Source organism: Pelecanus crispus, chromosome 1, assembly GCF_030463565.1.
Source record: "Pelecanus crispus isolate bPelCri1 chromosome 1, bPelCri1.pri, whole genome shotgun sequence".
Classification (NCBI taxonomy): domain Eukaryota; kingdom Metazoa; phylum Chordata; class Aves; order Pelecaniformes; family Pelecanidae; genus Pelecanus; species Pelecanus crispus.
Window position 1 is genome coordinate 76,688,078 of NC_134643.1, and position 19,696 is coordinate 76,707,773.

General features: G+C 39.6%; 1 protein-coding gene across 2 annotated transcripts in view; it reads left to right on the plus strand.

Annotated features, from left to right (window-relative positions):
• Nucleotides 1–19,696, plus strand: part of ABCC9 (ATP binding cassette subfamily C member 9) — a 67,575-nt gene that overhangs the window by 38,319 nt on the left and 9,560 nt on the right. For both annotated transcript variants that reach the window (XM_075728107.1, XM_075728106.1), the window contains exons 19-30: nucleotides 521–605; nucleotides 1,099–1,179; nucleotides 2,184–2,321; nucleotides 2,819–2,944; nucleotides 3,513–3,609; nucleotides 5,741–5,970; nucleotides 6,906–7,054; nucleotides 7,858–7,927; nucleotides 8,740–8,897; nucleotides 11,739–11,831; nucleotides 14,547–14,649; nucleotides 17,027–17,128. In XM_075728107.1, the coding sequence (XP_075584222.1) occupies nucleotides 521–605; nucleotides 1,099–1,179; nucleotides 2,184–2,321; nucleotides 2,819–2,944; nucleotides 3,513–3,609; nucleotides 5,741–5,970; nucleotides 6,906–7,054; nucleotides 7,858–7,927; nucleotides 8,740–8,897; nucleotides 11,739–11,831; nucleotides 14,547–14,649; nucleotides 17,027–17,128 (1,432 nt within the window). The remainder of the gene's footprint in view (nucleotides 1–520; nucleotides 606–1,098; nucleotides 1,180–2,183; nucleotides 2,322–2,818; nucleotides 2,945–3,512; nucleotides 3,610–5,740; nucleotides 5,971–6,905; nucleotides 7,055–7,857; nucleotides 7,928–8,739; nucleotides 8,898–11,738; nucleotides 11,832–14,546; nucleotides 14,650–17,026; nucleotides 17,129–19,696) is intronic.

Consider the following 19,696-nt stretch of genomic DNA (forward strand, 5'->3'; position numbering starts at 1 on the left):
GGGCAAGGCTGAATTACACCAAATAGTCTGATCCCAGCTGCTTATTCATCTGCTGAGACCTAAAAATCTCACAACAAATTTCAAGTTTTTGCAAGTGGTTTCCTGATTCTGGCAAGATCAGAAGCACTGTAAGGATCCTTTGTCCTGTAATGTCACACTGAAGTAAATGAAGAGGCACCTAAAGGGGGAAGAATAACAACTCATTGGAAAATGGCTTCAAATACTCCAGAGTCCAGCAAAACAGCTCCATGATAGGGAGGAAGGTACTCAATAATTTATGTAACTGAATCTTTAAAAAGTAGGCTTGCCAATAACGATCTCTAATAAATATGTCAGTTTTTTTACAAGGCTTATTTTACAGTGCTCCATGATTAGTTGCTGAATAATCATTTTGCCCTACTTATTTCTGCAATTATCCAACCATGGAGCCATAATAACTTAGCAGTGAATTGGAGCTGGAAGTTTTTGTGTTAGCAAAGTGGCTCGTTAAATAATTGCAGTGACCATATTGTTTTTACAGGTACAAAGCTGTTACAGATGCGTGCTCTCTGCAGCCTGACATTGACTTACTACCATTTGGTGATCAGACAGAAATTGGAGAAAGGGTAAATAATATGGACAGTTTTATGTCTGCTTAGCCTATGTATTAAGAAGGCACTCTCTGATGTCAGTCAGACAGACTAGCCTGTATTGGGCTGCCAGCCTGGTAAATAATTGTAATTCACCAGGGGTTACTGCAAAAAAAGTTCAAAATTTTTTCCTTCTTCAGCAGTTTCTCAAATGTGATTTTTTGATCACAGCCTCCTATTTTTTCCCAAAGAATTTGATGCTAGTATTGGTTGCACTTTTCAATCTAAGAAGCCTACTGTGCTTAGAGAAGCTCTTCATGATTTACATTTACCCATGCTTAGTTGCTGAATAGTCATTTTTCTTCTGATATTGTATGAGGATTATGCTTGTTTATCAACAGGATTAGCATTTTAACAAAGCTTTTTATTATTATTGGAACTCTGTATAATTGTAAAAAAATCATATTTCCAAAGTCCTATCATAATATTTATTCAAAGATGCATATTTCTGATCCATTATACTTATTAGGGGATTAATTTAAGTGGCGGCCAACGACAGAGAATCTGTGTAGCTCGAGCACTCTATCAGAACACCAACATTGTCTTCTTGGTAAGAATTTTCTTTTTCACATGGAGCATGGAAAGCTAATAATAAAACTGTAATTCCTTATGTTTAGCTTTAGAAAAGAATGTTAGATTTAGAAAGCTACAGGGACATGTATTCAACTCCAAATCCAAATTATAGGAAATAAACATCCACCAGAGGCAGCATCAAAACATGCTGGGAGACTGATGAAGGTGGGATTTCCTACAGAGATTAACACTGGAAGAGCAGAACAGATTGTCTAACTTCTGCTCACTCTCAGTGGTGACCTACTGTCAACATAGTCCCACTGAAATCAGCAGGACTTCTGATAAGGAGCACCATAATGCAACTACTTGTGAGCAATGAACAGACTGAGGGTTCAGCGCTCTCCTGCAGAGTGCTGTGGATTTGGACAAACTTCCTTCTCTGTTACTAATTTCAAGGCATGTCAGGAATCTCAGGAGGCTACTGCTCATGAAGGGGCTGTTTGAGCCTCTTCAAAATTAACCAGGGACTTCTGTTGTTAGAGAAAAAGTGTTTTATATATTAATATCCTTATCTGAATGTTGTCTTGTTGCTAGCCACAGTCACTCGAAGTGAAGACCAAGCACATCTGCAGTTTACTTGGGAGGAAATTAGAGCAGTTTCTAACTCTGCTTTATCTTTGCTGTGCCAGTTTCCCATCAAAATTGGGCCCAAGCTTGGCTCTGGATCCTGGCATTTTCAAATTTGGATGGGAAATTTCAGTTCTGGTGTTCCTGATGAGGATTACTGCACACTGTCAGTGTGGCACCAGCACTGCAAACATCTATACACAAAAAATTAACTGAATCCATTGCTATGAACTGAAAAGCAATGGATTCTAGCTCACTGTTTCATAGTGCAGCCCTCTGACTAGGTCTTAGTCATTAGAGAGAGATTAAATGTTAGTAATGGCAGATGCTTTCTATTTTTTAAAAAACTCTTGAAAGAAATAAAACTAATTTTTGTATCCTGTTCTAATATTTTTTAATTTGATTTGATTGCAGGATGACCCATTCTCTGCACTGGACATTCACTTAAGTGATCATTTAATGCAGGAAGGGATTTTGAAGTTTCTGCAAGAAGACAAGAGGACTCTTGTTCTGGTGACACATAAGTTACAATATCTACCACATGCTGACTGGGTAAGAGAAGAGCCACCATGATGCAGATTTGCTAATGATGAACATACGCTTGAAGTTAGCACCATAATGCTTGATGACATCACTACTTTTCTCTGCAATAGAGACCCTCCTTCTTAATTCCATGTTATGTTGCTAACTGCCACTTTACATAATACGGCTGTTATAGTAGAAGGAACAATTTTATTTTTACATTATTTGTGTAGGGTTTTTTGATTGAAAGCCACCAGAGAATTATGACTTAATTGCAAATATGACTATTACTTATTATATCCTTTCCATGCTTTTTACAAGTACAGGTAAGCATGGTGTCTAGAAGTTTCAGTTTATGAGCTGTGTCAACAATCTTAAGAAGTTACTAATAAAATATTGAATAAAGTGAACACAGAAATTTGCGTAATGGTAATCTCACCAATACTGAGACATATCTTGTAGGATCCAGGTCAGTGATTATGGTATGTGTGTTGCTGAGTAGACCTATTGGATGCTTTTTCCCCTAGATCATAGCAATGAAGGATGGAATGGTGCTTAGAGAAGGAACACTAAAGGATATCCAAACCAAGGATATTGAGCTATATGAACACTGGAAAACTTTGATGAATCGCCAAGATCAAGAATTGGAGAAGGTAAATAGGAGTATTTGGGCAAGGATGACCTTTCTGAAAAGAAGTATTTTTCAGTTAATTTCTAAAAAAACCAAACCATGTCAGAAAGCAAGTTTTAAACTAGACATTAGGGAAAAACACATAAACTGTAAGGAACTTTAAGGATCGGAATAGATTGTCTAGGAAGTGTGTGGCATATCCGTCATGGGTGGTTTGTAAGGACACATTAGACAAACATCCTTTTGAAATGCGGTGCACAACTGATCCTTTTCTGGGGCAAGGGGTGGACCAAAAGACTTCCTAAAGTACCTCTTTGCCTTTTATTCCGTTATTGCCATGAGCATTTAGGATTCTCTAAAGACTATTTTTGAAGTTTTTATCATTCCAGAAGAGAGGGAATGAAACAATGGAAGAAAGAGGGAAGAAAGTGGACAAGACAGGATCTTCTGAAAGATTAATCCTAAAATACTGTGCTTTTGCATTCTGTGAGCTAAATCATCTGAACAGTCTCTTTGACTGTTACTGTTGGTGCTACCACAATGGCAGACAGCTAAGCTCTCAAATTAATAAATAAGTTTTCTTATCACAGGATATGGAAGCTGACCAGACTACTCTTGAGAGAAAAACTCTTAGAAGGGCCATGTACCCCAGAGAATCCAAATCACAACTGGAAGATGAAGATGAAGGTATGTTTTATCATTTCACTTTATTTATTCTGTTACCATGTATCATTGCCTTTCCACTTAAACAGCTGGCAGTTCTTAGCAATGAAGTATGAAGGTGCTGATGACACTTGGTAATAACAGTGGAAAGTCCAATACTTCAACCTGTTTAGAATATGACTTAAGGGATTCTCCATAGATTTCTATAAATATTGTGCAAGAATAAGGTGTACCACAACAAGTTAATTTCTTTGCTAACTCATACTGCCTGGAGGTAGTGAGGGGTGAGGTAGAAGTAAAACAATGGTAAGAATTGTTATTAATGCAAATTGAGGTAGCTCTGCCTAGTCATTGGCACAATAATGTTAGATCATCTGTAACCCTGTCCCTCATGAGACATCTGTTCTGGGCTCTTGATATATCACCACATGATCAAACTTGTAGCTATTTTCAATTCCTTTTTTGGATATGGAGTTAATCTGCTATTTTTCTAGCTGAGACTATTTATGGGAGAAATTTTAGGCTTTGTTCTCAAGCTTAGCTTCTTGTTCCCCCCAAGTCTTGGTGGTTTTAGAGTCTGCAGATTCAGATTCACGTCACTTTTAAAGTGGGGTGGGGGGGAGAGGGGGACACATGGTTGCATATTGGCAGCTGGCAACAAGACCCATCAAGAACATCCCTGGGATGCTAGACCATGCCTAAATGGCGTAGTCAGTCCTGGCAAGCAGTAAGTTTGTGCCAGAGAAGAGGTGAACTGCAGGCTTCACCTTAACTCAACAGGAGCACTAATTGCAGGGATTATCATGGCAATGTTGGCTGGAGTGATCACAGAATGCACTCTGGCTATTAGCGGGCTCTTTACTGCTGACTTGTGTTTCATCTGGCAATGTCATCTTAAGTCACAGGTGTGTAGGTCCTGGATTGCTCCATTTTGAAGAGATTTCCAATCACTGCACAATAGACAGAGCTGGACCCCAGAGCCCTGGAGATAGAAATGTTATGTTGGCTTCTTTGGCAGAGCTGAGCAGAACACCTCTTACTATGTCCAGTCATCAGTACACTTTATCAGTTAAATTCTTGGAGGAGTTTAAATTGAGGTCATTCCCAAGCTCCTCCTTTTGGTCTGTGCAAGAAAGCCTTGCCAAAAACCTGTATCTTCTTTGTGGGGTAAGATAGAAAGCACAGGGAAAAAAAGATATGTCCATATAGTCCACAGAATGCCTGCAAAAAGCATCGTGAAGATCATAAACCACGTATCAGTAACTTCAGGGCAGAAATATAACCTGACATTGCATTCTAGGTCATCCACTTATTATGTGAGCTAGGGAATGTACACAAAGTCTCTGTGTCCTAAAAAGTGTAGAATGGCAACTTTCAAGAAATCACTTACTAATTAATTTTTAATGTTCAAAATCAGGAATGGGTGGAAATGCTGTCAGTTCAGGGCTGTCAAGAGCCAGTCAACATTCCTCTTCCCCAAATGCAGGCTGCAAGGCTGTGATGTATATTTTTATTACCTGGGAAAAAAAATTATTTTTAAATGTAATGTCTGTGGACCTGTGAAATATATATTTCCCATAGCAGAATTCTTCCACCAATTGTGTTTCACTATAATGTGAACAATTATCACATAGTCAAAGGTAGGACTAGAAGAAATGTTAATCCCACAGCTGTGCTCTTTTATATAGACAAAACTTTAGTACTCAGGAATAAAGTAAAAATGGAGTTCTTTCATGCAACAGATGACAGAGCATCTGGATGGAAAGCTTTGGAAAACTTTCTAGAATCTTCTATGTAACCAAAAGTGCTCTGCTGACTGTATAATAAAAGCAACTGAACAGATTGGGAAAGGCCTAGTCTCTACTATAAATAGTAGTACTGAAGTACTGACTTATAGTACTGAAGACCTGACTTACAAAAATATTTTTTACCAAAACTGTAACTAGTCAAAGACTGACAGTCTATAGAGTTGCTCAGAGAGCACAGGGGAAGTCTTATGAAAATATGTCTGAACTGTTTGCTGGTTTTAAGTGACAGATTCAATTTTGCCATTAGAATTAAAATTCAAAACAAAGAAGTCAACCAAATCCAGTAAAACCAGGTATAATTCTTAGTACTGAATCCAAGCTAACTTGATCAAATGTCTGAGTCACAGAGGAAGAAGAGGAAGAAGATGAAGACGACAATATGTCAACTGTCTTGAGGCTCAGAACAAAGATGCCATGGAAAACCTGCTGGAGATACCTAACCTCTGGAGGATTTTTCTTGCTCTTTCTGATGATTTTCTCAAAGCTGTTGAAACACTCAGTTATAGTAGCCATAGACTATTGGCTTGCTACGTGGACATCCATGGACAATGCAAACGAATTCAGGAACGTTGATGATGTTAAGAGCACAAATAAGGTGGGCCATATCTTGGAGCTTGACAGGGAAAAAAGAAAAAATGTTCTAAAGTAATCATTTGCTGTTCATCTAGAAGCCAGATAGATCAGAAAGACAGGTAGATATAGTAAGATTGATTATTATATAGGATGGATGAATTGTTTATGAAAAAACATAAGACAATTCAAATTTTATCAATCTTTTCAAACATGCAAAACTGAAACAGAAGCATGTTTGAGATTAGAAAAATGATTGACTTTTCAAAGGAAGGAATCTCATACTAAACTTTTCCATCTGGATTTTTTAACACCTAAGTCAATGACCTCATTTTCCTAAGTACTGGCTGTCCAGTAATGTCCCACCAGGGAAAAAAAAGGTCTTCAAATGTACTACTTAAATACAATCTGTTTATAGCTGTAAATTTGACTCATATACAAATATCTCACTGGAATCCACATAGTAAACTTTCAGAACGCTTAAATGTGTTATAGCCCATGATGGATTAGTTTAGGATTTGGTCTGGGAATTTTAGTGGTGCTTGAACTTTAGAGTGGAACTTTCCTACATCTCTCAAATGCCTTAATTTTTCAGAGGTTCTACTTCGGTTGTCTGAGTTTCTTGGCTAACAATTTGCATACTTTTGTGTTTGTCCAGTTAGTCTATCTTCACAGTTCTAAGTACTATCACTTCAGGGTCTTGTAGGGTACTCATCAGTAGGTTGAGGGTTCTTAGAACTGCCAGATCTTCTAATTATGTGAACTTAATCAATCGCAGTTCCGTCATAGTTCTTTTATTTCCCAAAGATTATATTAATATAATTATGGAATATAAGTGATGTGACATACTAGCTGATAGGTACCATGTACCTTGGGAACTTCCTAGCAGAAAAGCAAAACGTGTGTTTATTTCTAGGACTGATGTATTTGTCATTTTATTAGACTTACCATGTAGCTGTCTTCAGCACCCTCTCTGGAGCAGGGATTGTCCTTTGCCTCATCACCTCTCTGACTGTGGAGTGGATGGGCCTCACAGCAGCCAAGAACCTGCACCATAATCTCCTCAACAAGATCATCCTTGGACCAATCAGGTACAGCAAAAATAACCTTCTTCCTGAAAACCTACATGGCCAAAACCTGTCCTGGTTTTGTAACTGGGAGGATACTCCTGTGAAAAGTTCTTGTAATTGCCCTGTTTTCTTCAAGGCCTCAAAAAGTGAAAATAATTAATGAAGTGAGCAGGGGGAAAAAATACCATGGCAGAACGCGACATTCTGCCCCCTTTTTTATATGGCTAAAAAGTGTCAGATAGCTGGCACCCCCTTCAAGGCTGGGTTGTCAAGGAAAGCTCTGAGTGCAGTTCTGGCTCCAGGCCACCCAGCTCCAACCCTGAGCCATGGGCATGGGGTCAAACAATGTGGACACCAAGTTTCTTCTGATGGCCAGGGACAGGTTCTGTGCATGATAACCACAGTCTCTCACAGGCGGCAGGATGGCCAAAAGGGTGCCTGCGTAATGAGTACAGTTATCACAGGTTTTTATGAAAACAACTGAGTCCTGGTGCCCAGTACTATGCAGGAGATTGAGTAGCAGTCAGGGACAGGCCATGATCTTTGGAAGGGATCTTAAATCTTGAGGGAGCATGGATGAAAGAGGAGGGGACAAGACAGCAGGTTTTTGGAAGAGGAGACTTAAAATTTGGGGGGACGGGGGAATGCCAAGAGAAGGATTTGGATAGTCAGGATGCAGACATTATGATGTGTTAAGTTATTCGTATTTACTGCTTGGTTTTAGAAAATGTCCGGACAGAGCTCTGTGTTCTGTCTGACTGGGCTTTTTATCCAAAATTGGAATTCCTTTTCAGGTAACTTTTTGTTTTTAATTTGTTCAACAGGTTTTTTGATATGACTCCATTGGGGCTAATTCTAAATCGCTTCTCTGCTGATACAAATATCATTGATCAGGTAGTCATATCAATATGTTCTGTTTTATTACGTCCTGGCTTTGTAAATTTTCACTTAGCTACTGAATAAGATGATGTAGTAAAATGTTCAGTAGAGAAAGGCATAGAAAAAACTGGCTCTGGGAATGGTAATAGGCAAATTCAAAATAGAAAGTACACACACGTTTGTAGTAATGAGGGCAGGTAACTGAATAAACATGGGAGATGGTGGCTCTTAATGTCTTCATATGCAGACTGGTTGCTTCTGAATTAGCAAAACACCAGATTTTGGGCTCAAAACAGGAAACAGGGTAGAATATAATAACATTATATGGGAGTACACATGACAAACAGATGTTCCATCATGGTTGTAGCACATGTGAATTTAGAGCATTCAGGCAGAGGAAGGGATGCTTTCACTATGGCTGTGAATTAAAGTGTTTGGATGAGTAATAGTCCTGAATGTAAGGGTGATGGGAACATGGAAGGACAATTAAGAGGCTCTGAGAAAGAGCATGATGTTTCTTTAAATATTTGAGATATCAAGAACAATTTTCTCTTTCTTGCCTGTTACATAAATGAGGTGGAAATGGCTTCTGTTTCCCTGTGATCTTTGAAACACGGATGTTTAGGAAAAAACCTGCTGACTCATTTTTTAACCTCTGCACATTTGAGTAGTAGACCCACAGAAACATAAAGGCTTTTGATATAAGGAGAATATCAATGAGTGCACAGTGGTATCATTCCACTTTCCCTATGGTCCTCTATATGAAAAGGCATATTGTGGTACTACCGGTGATTTTTGCCGTGTGTTTGTTTTTTGTTTTGCTCTAGCACATTCCTCCTACCCTGGAGTCTCTTACCCGGTCCACCTTACTCTGCCTGTCAGCGATCGGAATGATCTCCTATGCCACTCCATGGTTTCTTGTCGCCCTCGTGCCTCTCGGGATAGCATTTTATTTCATCCAGAAATACTTCAGAGTTGCTTCCAAGTACGTATTAAAAAACTGTCCTGTAAATTTCTTCTAAAAATTTGTACATAAGAATTGTGATGGAATGTGAGGTTATAGGAGCTAGTATAAGGGGAAGATGGCCATGGTGTCCTGCTTTTGATCCTGAGGTATGAGTTTGAGACATACATTGGAGGATGTTTCCAGCTGACCTGACTACAAATGGGCTATTTGGGGAAGTAACACTAGTTGCATCACTTTTGTACACTGTTGGCTGTAGAGCCAGATGAGCATGAAGTTTGTTAATCAACTGAGCCAGCTCGCATCTGGTCAAAGTTCCTCTTTAACCTTTTGAGGGTTAGTAGAGAATGAAAAATAACTTCCTGGATTAACGTCAGTCACGGCTTTTTCTTCATACTGGGAAACAAATTCCACAGAAAATCATTTCCACTGTACAGCAACATTTCACATTCAGAATGGTTTGCTGGCTATAAAGAGTACATTTTTTCAGCAAAGAGGGTGTCATGATTTCTTAGAGTCATGCTTCTAGTGCTAAATCCATTATATAATTTAGTAAAATACTTTAAGCAAGCCATTCAAAGTTTTTTCTTAAATTCAATCAGTCATGCTTCTTTTTTTTTTATCAGCCAGATTTCTGGCTGGATTTACTCCACTTTCTAATACTTAAAAACACCCATCAAGGTGCCTGCTGACATTCAGGGAAACCAAAATAACCTACCATCATTAGCAACTGTCACTTCTGGCCCTGTCTTTGCAGTATGCACATGGTAAAGCATTAACTGCTGTTTGGTAGTATCCAGTTAAGACACACAGTGATTTTCAACTAAGCGTTCCAGTACAGTTAGCTTCATGGAGAATACTCTTATTTAGGTAGCTTGAGAAAGAACTGGGTCAGTTATTTCCCTTAAATCAATGGAGCAATATATCAATAATTTAGCTTCACTCTAGCCTACTTTTCATCAGCTTTCCTCAGAATTTTCAAGGAGATTCATTCATAAGAAAATTCTATAATAGAATTCACAAACCAAAAATGTTTAATTCTGAAATAATTTGCTTAAATTCTCAGCGATTTTTCAGAAAACTTGTTGTCTCCCCACCAGGTTTCCAAACTAATGCTGTATGTGGCAGTACACTAGGTCTCGAGGTGGCTAAAGAATCAGGAGACCTGGTTTTCATTCTTAAATGCATTATGGTCTTCTGAGCGTCACCCTGTCCTGCTACACATAGCAGTGCACACTGTTTGAACTTCTTACTTAAAATACACAAGAGTAGGCAAATCCTGATGTATTAGACCCCAGGGAAATACTACAGTTTCTCTCTGTGATTTTATATGTGGGAGTAAAGTCTCCATCTGTCTCCAAAGCTGGTTTTCCCACATGCTGTACCAATAGCCATGCCATCCAAGCTAGCAAGAAGTTGATCACCCCTGTAGGTCAGCACACACACACACACACATGCACCCATTGGCTCTGCAATCACTGATCTTCTGCAAGCCCATAACTACCTCATTCATTTTATTCCCGTACAGTTTTCTGGGAAAATTGGTATCAGCAGGTGCTTTTTTTTAAAAATCTGTTTAAATTAAACTCTTTTAAATCACTTGTGAAGCATCCAGGGTTGACTTGTGTTCTTTCAATCCACAATAGAAATTAATAAATCCAATTCATTTCTAGAAAAAATAGTCTTGGGAAATGTAGGATGAAGGAATAACTTCAGCCAGTATTTATAACTTACTTGCATGCAGTACTTTCCAGGCATATAAGCTTCACTAATTTTTAGAAATGCAAATATTTACAGTATTTCTTGCAGCACTTTGACTCTTTGTTGTATTTTCCATTACATCTCTCAAAAACTTCTGTGTATTTTCCATCATAAATTTGAAAGAGAGCATATTTATCATCAAAACATAAGCAGCAAATTCAGTTCTGTATACTGTAACATTCAGCATCCTGGAGCAGTTACTTTTCCTGGCCTATCTAATACAGTGTGCAAACCTAGTAAGATTTTAATAAAGAGTTTAAATATCTAATGATCTGGCCTCTTTTCTGTTTATACAACTGGCTGCTATGCCAATGGCAGAGTGTTACAGAAAGATGTATTTGTCTCTGTGGTTTGCAAAACATTCCTGTTTCAGGAGACTGGAACGTTTTAGACAAATACCATTGCTGAATAATTGAGGAAATTTCTCATTCATATTGTTTCTCTGTCAGTGCTGTCTCTATTTCAACCAATTTGATGGTGTTAACACTACAAATAGAAGGTCTGCTATAGTCTATTATATTTTATGTTCAGCATGCTGTGTACTTACAGATACTCAAAATGAGGCAAAGTTTATAGGGAAAGGCACTCTTTTTGTTAGGCCAGCTGACAGAGTTGCAATAAAATACATAAACTTGCAGATACACAAACTCTATTTTAGACCTGATGTAAGAGCCACAAATAACATGCTATAAAGTTGAAAATCAACTGTTCTGAAGTGAAGTTAATTATATTAACTATATTAATAAATTAGAATGATTGAGAATAAAAGGTAATTAGGTTCTGGCTAAAATGATCAACAGGTTTTTATCCAGGAGAGATATGATAATGTCATTATGGCTGTGGGACAAAGGGAAGCTTAGCTGAAGACCAGAGGCTAGATCTGTGAAGGTGGCTGGGAGATGATTCAAAGGCTCCTATGGCAAAAGAGAAATGTGATATTCCCATGTCAGTGTCTTTCTATACTATAGAAATACTATTTTATGTGATCCTGAAAATATGTGCAATACATAAAATGTCTATTCTTGTCTGTTACGCAGTAAAATTTCTACCGACAGAGATGTTTACATTGTAATGGCTGCCTGTTGTTTTTCATACTCCCAGGGACCTCCAGGAACTTGACGACAGCACCCAGCTACCTTTACTCTGTCACTTCTCTGAGACAGCTGAAGGCCTTACCACCATCAGAGCATTCAGGTCTGTAAAACAAATTATCAGAGAGAGACTTGGGTTCTGCTCTGGCCTGTGCAGCTTGTTGGACCATGTCTAAGGGCAAATTATTGGATATGGTAGGCTTTAATTAAGCTATCTCAAAATAAGGAAGAAATTTTTGTTTTCCCGTTGCTTTGCCATGTCTCTAAACACTTGTGCATATTTTCAGTAACACACTGATTTATCTGTATTGTTTTTCCACTGAATTAAAGATGATGACTTTTTTAGGATACAGTATTTAAACTTTTAAGGTGTTTGGTTTAACCATGCCGTACTTGGACAGCAGGGAGCTCTCCTTTGCCAGACAGGCACAGGCATCACTCCTTCAGACCCCTCTGCTATATCCTACAAGCTGTGCTATCCAAGTGACCCCAGACAATTTCTGTATATAACCCACTCCTCAGGCAGGGAAATATCACTACAGTACTCTCCAACTAAAAGTCAGTACGCAACTAGAGGGACTTTCCAAGAAAACTATGGCAGAGCAGAACTTGATCTTAATATTGTAAAACCTAGCATTGTCAATCAAAACTGAAAAATAAATTCCAGAAGATTCAAAGAATTTTTCCAACTTTCCATGCATATGTATTTTTTTCTCTACTTACTACATGAAATATAGGCCAAATTCTCTTTGTATGTTTGCTACATTATAGCTGGCATGACTCTGCCAAAAGTGCCAGCTTGACGTTGTCCCCCAGTAACTTGTGCTTATTCTGTACACTGCAGAATTTCAAACCAGTGTGGATCACACTGCACTGCTATTTACACACGTATTTGATCAGCTTAAGACTGCTTCATCACTTTAAGCTAGCTTTAGGACCTAGGCTATTAGTTCAGAGTGCTGTGGTAAGGACTGTGGCAGCACAAGCAAAGACGTTGCTGTGTTGAAGAGATGTGAGCCAGTGTCAACAAGAAATGTTGTAACAAGCTCTATCAAACAGAATGATGTATTGAAACAGTAAGTCATAATTAAGGCCTGATGCTGATGTATGCTGAGTGCTTCTTGAGAGATTCAGAGTGGCCTTTCATCACATTATCTCCTGAGAAAGATGAAGGAGCTTAGCACTTCTTGGGAGTCGTTCAGCTCTTCTTTACCTTACAAAATGGCAATGTGGGCTTGGATGGCAGAGAGCAAAAGGCAGCCCTAGGGAAGGACTAGGCATCGTAACCATCGCTTGAGTTTTGCAGAATCTGTGGTGTTAATCAAAGCTATTTCATTTCCCCGTCTGTCAACCAAACCTGAAGGCTCCACCATTTTTTGTCAGCAAGCTTGTATTTACTAATAGTCCTGTTAGTCATTCTCTGCAGTTTGAGTTCAGTATGTTCCAGGATAAAATAGAGCAGCCCCTCACATAACTTACCACAAAGTAGCACAGTTGGATCAGACACAAATTTCAGTGACCTTTTCTGTTTGTCATCTGACAGGATAAAAGTCTAAAACTACCCAGAAGATGAGCTGGACGTGGATGAAAAGATACAGATTGAGCATGTCAGATTTTCCATTAGGAAAACAGGAGTTTTGTTGCCAGAAAGGCAGACGAGCAGAATATTCAGTGCATCTTTGCTCCTCCTCACGTCATTAATGTTACCAGTTGTTGTCTTGGAGAGGTTGCTTGCCATGTGCAGAGGGAAACAGAGTATCAGTGGGAAAAGGAAAAATGAAAAAAAAGAAGTTTCTGGCAGAACAGGGGTTACAGGTGCTTCACAGCAGGGCCTTGAGACTTTGAAATGGAAGAGCTTGCCATGATAAAACAGACAACAAGCTCCTGAATGAAGTTGGGGTAATTTATTCAAGTTAGGGTATTTAACAGAGAGTAGAATATGAAACAACAAAAGGTTTCCATCTGACTGCAGGTCATACCTAAAGTACTGCAAGGCACCATGAATTTAATACACTTACACCAACAGAGATTTCCCACTCCCTCCCCAAAGTGTACCTCCGCTCTCAGGTGCTCTGATATCCTTGCACTTGTTTTTAAATGACAGGCATTACGTGGGGGAGAGAGAAACAAGTGACAGTGGAGGTAACGCTGCTCATTTTTGTAATTCAGAAATGATCAATAGCTCTCCCTCGTTGTAGCTGTCTGAGTTGCTTAAGCAATGTGTGACTGGCTCAGAAAACAGCTGAGCTGAGTAGCTGAAAGGTATTGATCTACTGATCAATCTACAGTCTACATTAGTTGAAGCCTTAAGAGATGTCACGCCTGTTGAATACTCCTGCAGCTGGCCAGGTAACTTCTGAAATCAGATTTTAAGCGGACAGGTGACCCCTCTGCTCTTGCTAGTGGCTTGGGAAGAAGAGATGGGCCATGGCAGTACTCACCTGTGAGAGGACTAGAGGGCAGCAGCAGCCACAGTCCACAGCTATTAAAGTGGATATGCTCTGGGAAGTAAAACTTGTCCCTAGCACCCTGGCATTGCAGTCTCTTCGAGGGGACAGGCTCTGATCCAAAATCTAGTCCAATATAATGGCTTGTGGAACAAATTCCTCCCCATTGTACGTGTAGTTCTACCTGGTTAAGGAGAGCCCTGGCAGCAGGTACAGCTCCTTAGGGAAGAGTTTTTTAACCCAAAGTTTGGCAAAGGCAGAAGGGCCAAAAGTTTTGGTTTGGGGGGAGGGGAGGGAGAGAAGAGTTTCATGCTTCATCCTTCATCCTGAGTGTGTAATGTGTTGTAATGTAACAACTTTGCTCTTGGCAGGCATGAAGCCAGATTTAAACAACGTATGCTGGAACTAACGGACACGAACAACATTGCCTACTTATTTCTATCGGCTGCCAACAGATGGCTGGAGGTCAGGACGGTACGTTCAGTTTAGTCCCAGCCATGGTTTTGAAACCTTGGAAGCAAACAGAGACTTTGCCTGATGCAGAGAAGATAATAAGGAGAATTAATCTCGCAATGAGATTATACACACTGTTTCTTAAAATAGATTGGGATTGTTTATGTTAAACCCATAGGGTTTTTTCAGCTTTCTTGTCCAGGAGTAAGAAAATACAAGTCTCCCTCATCTTTTGCTGTTGCGATGCCTAGCATCTGAAGAGAGTGCAAGAACAAACATTTACGTAACTTGAAATAAGGCTTTCTCTACTATTGCGCAGCATCTGCAGACATGCCACAGCAGGAACTACTTTCAAAGCAGAGCATGGTTTTAAGTAGTTTTGTGAACTGTGCCATCATTCTGCCAGGGCTCTCTCAGGCACCATTGAGCTTCCAGGTCCTGAGGTATCTCTCCAGCAACAGGTTTTATCCCACAGCTGTAATTTAAAGCCCCCATTTGCAGTGCCCTTACTGCAGCTGTAAGCCCATACTGTGTGATTTACAATACTGTTCAATATCATGAAAGATGGCAGAACTAGACTCCAACTGAAAAACAAATGACAGTAGGGCACAACGCAGCCAGTGCCAGCAAGGCAGGCTCCTGGCTTTTATAGGGGCTTTCCGGGGGCAGCATATGAGGAGGTTCCCTGATTTGCAAGGCAAGAGGCAGCAAGCAAAATCACTGTGATTTCTTTATTCATCTGACACTAAAAGAGCAGTGAATAAACAGAGCAGTGACCTGATTCTGCTAGACACAAATAGTAACAGGCATGATTAATCCTCACTTCAAAGGCTGTATCCTTACCTTCATTTCCTGGTATGCTGGCGGAGCAACAAAGTTGTGCTCCGATTTCTTATGATGGCATAGCTTTCCCTCGTGCATGAAGCTTTCAGCTTCCTTCAGCATCCAAGATCAAGCTGAACTTGCTTCCAAATCAAAGACAGAGCAACAACCAATCCTGGAATAAACTGTGACAATGCCTGCTAATGTCTCACAGTCTTAGACTTGCTTACATGTGGAATGAATTTGATCCAAGAATATGCATCGCTTCATCATAGCATTAGAAATAACGTGGTCACGCCAAAGAATAGTTTATTTAGCTCTGCCTAGTGGCACAGTGGCACTAATATCACTCAAAACTTTGTAGGGTTTAAGAGCAACTGTGAAGTTCTGTACCAACTGCCGAAGGACACTCAAGACCATTGTGCTTCTACTTCCCTGTAGATGTTAAGTTTGAATCTGTCATCTGCTCATCAACACTTTTTACAGACAGATGAACTAGGCAGCCCTCATTTCAGATCTCAGAGGGAAAGATTCCAGGCAGGATATTATCAGGCAGGAGGAAAAAAATGGATGGAAAATGCTAACCCTGTAATCCAAAGTAAATATAATGCAGGGAGCAGTGGGAGAGTGGGAATACCAGCAGTCTCATGAATCGGGCACCTTGACAAATACATGAGATCACATGTGGCCTTCACTTCAGAACTGAGGTACACATCAAGAAGATGGGTTCAAGCTCCTGCAAAGCTTGTGAGAAGTCAGATCTTTCTAATACAGCCTACACAGCAATTTCTGTAAATCAAGTCATCACCATGCAACAGAGCTGAGATCCTTCAGGTACCTACTACGGAGTCACTCCGAAACTCAAAGTGCTGTGGCAGGAGCAAGGCTTAGTAGCTCGTTTGCAGCACCACAACTACACAGCTATACTGCTTTCAGAGTCCACGCTACCAACACCCACATGGTGTTTCGCTGCAGGCTGTGAGTGTATAGCAGGCTTGGGGATGCCTTCACCATGCACAGTGCCCCATTGCATGACATAGACACTTTAAGTCTGCCCACTTGTGCCCATAAAACATGTGTATTACCTGTATAAATTCTACTGAAATTCTTCATGGACTTTGTGAAGTCACTGATACTTCTCTTTTTTGGGGGAGGCAAACCTATGTTTGAGAAGACCTGAAGGATTGTGGAGTGAGTGGAATTGATTTGTTTTAGTGGTAGGAATTAGGGGTGTCAGTATTATGCCATTCTTACGATTTTTCTTTTTTTGATGTGCTCATTAGATTTTTTGATACCTGCTCTTTTTGGGGTGGCCACAATGAGATACCTTAGCCCAACTGGCTTTGCAGAAAATACTGGCCTGTTTCACTTGTGTTCAGCAAGTTCCTTTAGAGTGTTTCAGGTTGGGCACCAAAACCCCTGACCTTTTCCAGGAAAAACAACCCAGAATTAAGGTCTAGGTGTCATTATAGAAATAATCCCTAGTAAACCAAATGTGCTCTGTATCTGAAGAAATTTTCTTGTTGCTGTGTTGTAATGTTGTATAGAATCTTTCTCTCCCTCTCTCTCGTTCCAGGATTATCTCGGTGCTTGCATAGTTCTGACTGCGGCTGTCACTTCCATCACTGAAGGGCCTAACTCGGGGTTTGTGGGGCTAGGTCTCCTGTATGCTCTGACGGTATGTACCAAGGCAAAGCATAAGAACTTTCAGACCAACATACTAATTTTATGATATTTTGGAAAATACATATACATGGTTATCTTCCAGCTTGCTTAATCTTGAAAAAAAAAAATCTTGCAAATAATGGATTCAAGCCAAAGTTGAGAGAGTTCAGGGCAACTTGGACTTGCTTCAGGTTTTATGAGCCAATTAAAAAAACACAACCATTCCCAGGCCCTGCGTGCTCCCAAGCAGAGCAGGAAAATTAAAAATGCGTAAGAGGACCTGCTGTGCATTCTGTTTTCCACAACACAGTGTTGGTTCCGCCTGTGTATGGCAAAACCTGCCAGAAAATGCTATCCCACAGACTGTCATAACCTGGGTAATGTTTAACCAAAGTCCAAATGAAATAATTGCTGAAGAACCAGAAATGCCAGTTCTGTCTTTGGAAAGAAACTACTCAGATGCCCAACATTGTCCAAATTCTGAATGGATTTGGGGATTGGGACCTTTGGGGCTGGTAGGCATGGTTCATCATGACAGGTAGCAGTAGGAAAGCAGCGGAGATGGGGTTAGGAACAATGAGATCTTGGTGGGATGCTAGCTGATTCATTTTAACTCTGTCAGTAGCACTAAGCTATTTGAGCTGAGTCACGGAGGAGGAACAGTGTTTTAGTGTAGTAGGCTATAAGAGAGAGGGGGAGTGCATCATGAGCATAGAGTGAGTACGATCACCATAGAGAGCAGAAATATCACTGAATTAACCATGAGAGTGTCAACAAAAGCAGGATGAGGATAATGGCAGGAAGAATTTTTTATATCATGGGTGGCATGGCAAAAAACTGGCTGCTTTACAGCACTGGTATGAGGGAGGGGTATGGGTATGGCTCTAACGCTGAGATCTGGCTTTGCATGTAAATGCTGGCGAGCCTATGGTTACAACAGAAAGTTCTCGGCAGCTGCCTTAGAGTGGCCTTAGATCCCCTTTGCGCCGCTGTTGCAGCAGTGTGGGAATCTGCCAGCAACTGACAATCAGCCCCAGTGCTTCAACTTCACTCTGAAAACATTCCTGGTAATCCTGCTTCATTAGCAGAGATCTGGAAACACTAAGACATCTGCATCATCCTTGGCTTTTTTGTATTTAGTCTGTATTTGCAAACAGATCATTAGTGTCAATTAGCCATGTGCTGAAGTCTGGCATAGCAGAGCAAAAAATGCTGTAGTCACCAAGTGATTACCTGTCTCTCTCCTGCCACAATATCACTGATGAAACTTTGAATGCATTTGGATCATTACCTATGTCCCCTGACATAGGTTTTTGTATCATTTCTCTTTGGAGCTAAGAGGAGGACTGATATTTGCACCTGGATGAGAGCAAACTGTTTGTACCAACATTGTGTTTACAGTAGACATCCATAAGCTTATTCTTTCCCCTTGTATAAACACGGCCAACTCCCTTGCACAACTGCGATAAAGGTTGAAATAATGGGTAAAGAGCCTTTCGGATGCCAGGCTCTGTTTCAAATCTGCTAGATCTATGATTGCAGCCTGCTACTACGCAAGCAGCAGTTCTGCAGAGTGTTTAGCTTATCTGCAGATGTACCCATTTCTGTAACTTCCTGACTCAAAAGCTGGACATGGAATGAGTAGGTTCCTGAATAACAAAGAAAATACTTCACACTACCCCCTAGAATAACTGTATCTTAAGGATAAAACAAGCGACTAAATCCTCTAAATTGACAACAAATGTTATTGCTGAATCTTAGTGAAAATTATTTACTTTATGCCTATCAGTATTAGGTAAGTGGAAAAGAAGTGGAACTGGGTGTTTTACTCAGAATAAACTTCTTATATGGCAGATTCAGCAATGTCCCACAAATAAATGACAAAATCTTTCTCTGAATATGTCTGTGTATAGGATGTTTTCACTGTCTAAGTTAAGTTACTAAACCTTTATTCAGGTATGTAAAGTATCTAAATTTTTAAAGGTGCTTGGCAATCAACTATTCCTAGTAAGATCAGTTTTTCTTTTTTATATGATCACCTAAATACAGACTTAGGAACATTTAGGAAGTGTTTAGGAAATTGCTTTACAATTTTCAACGTTAAATAGTCAGTCCTGACTAGAGATCAGTTTCTCTAAGCTACTGGCTATTGTTAGATGACTAATTATCAACTATTATCTACTACAAGTAATACCTTTACTATTGATCAAATCTTTTTGATTACAAATGGGAATAAAAACCAAGAAGGAAATACCATTGAGCTGATAATAAATTTTTTCTCATAGATTTCTGTGCTAAAAGCCCTCACATTTTCCACAGAGAGAAAGGAAGTGTCTAAATATGCACAGAAGGAAACAGAAATTAAATTCCCATCAAATCTTTTAAATATATTTGCAAATAGTAAAATGTCTTAATCTTTAATTGCAGTCTTTGAAAGATTAGAAAATTAAATCTTTCCAAACAGTGCTTCCAATTTGGATTTTTTCTGTGTGTGTGTGTTTAAAGAATATGCCTTTCAGTACTGATTACTAGATGCTGAGAACAAGAGATTCCCTTAATCAGTCACATCTTCAGACTGTAG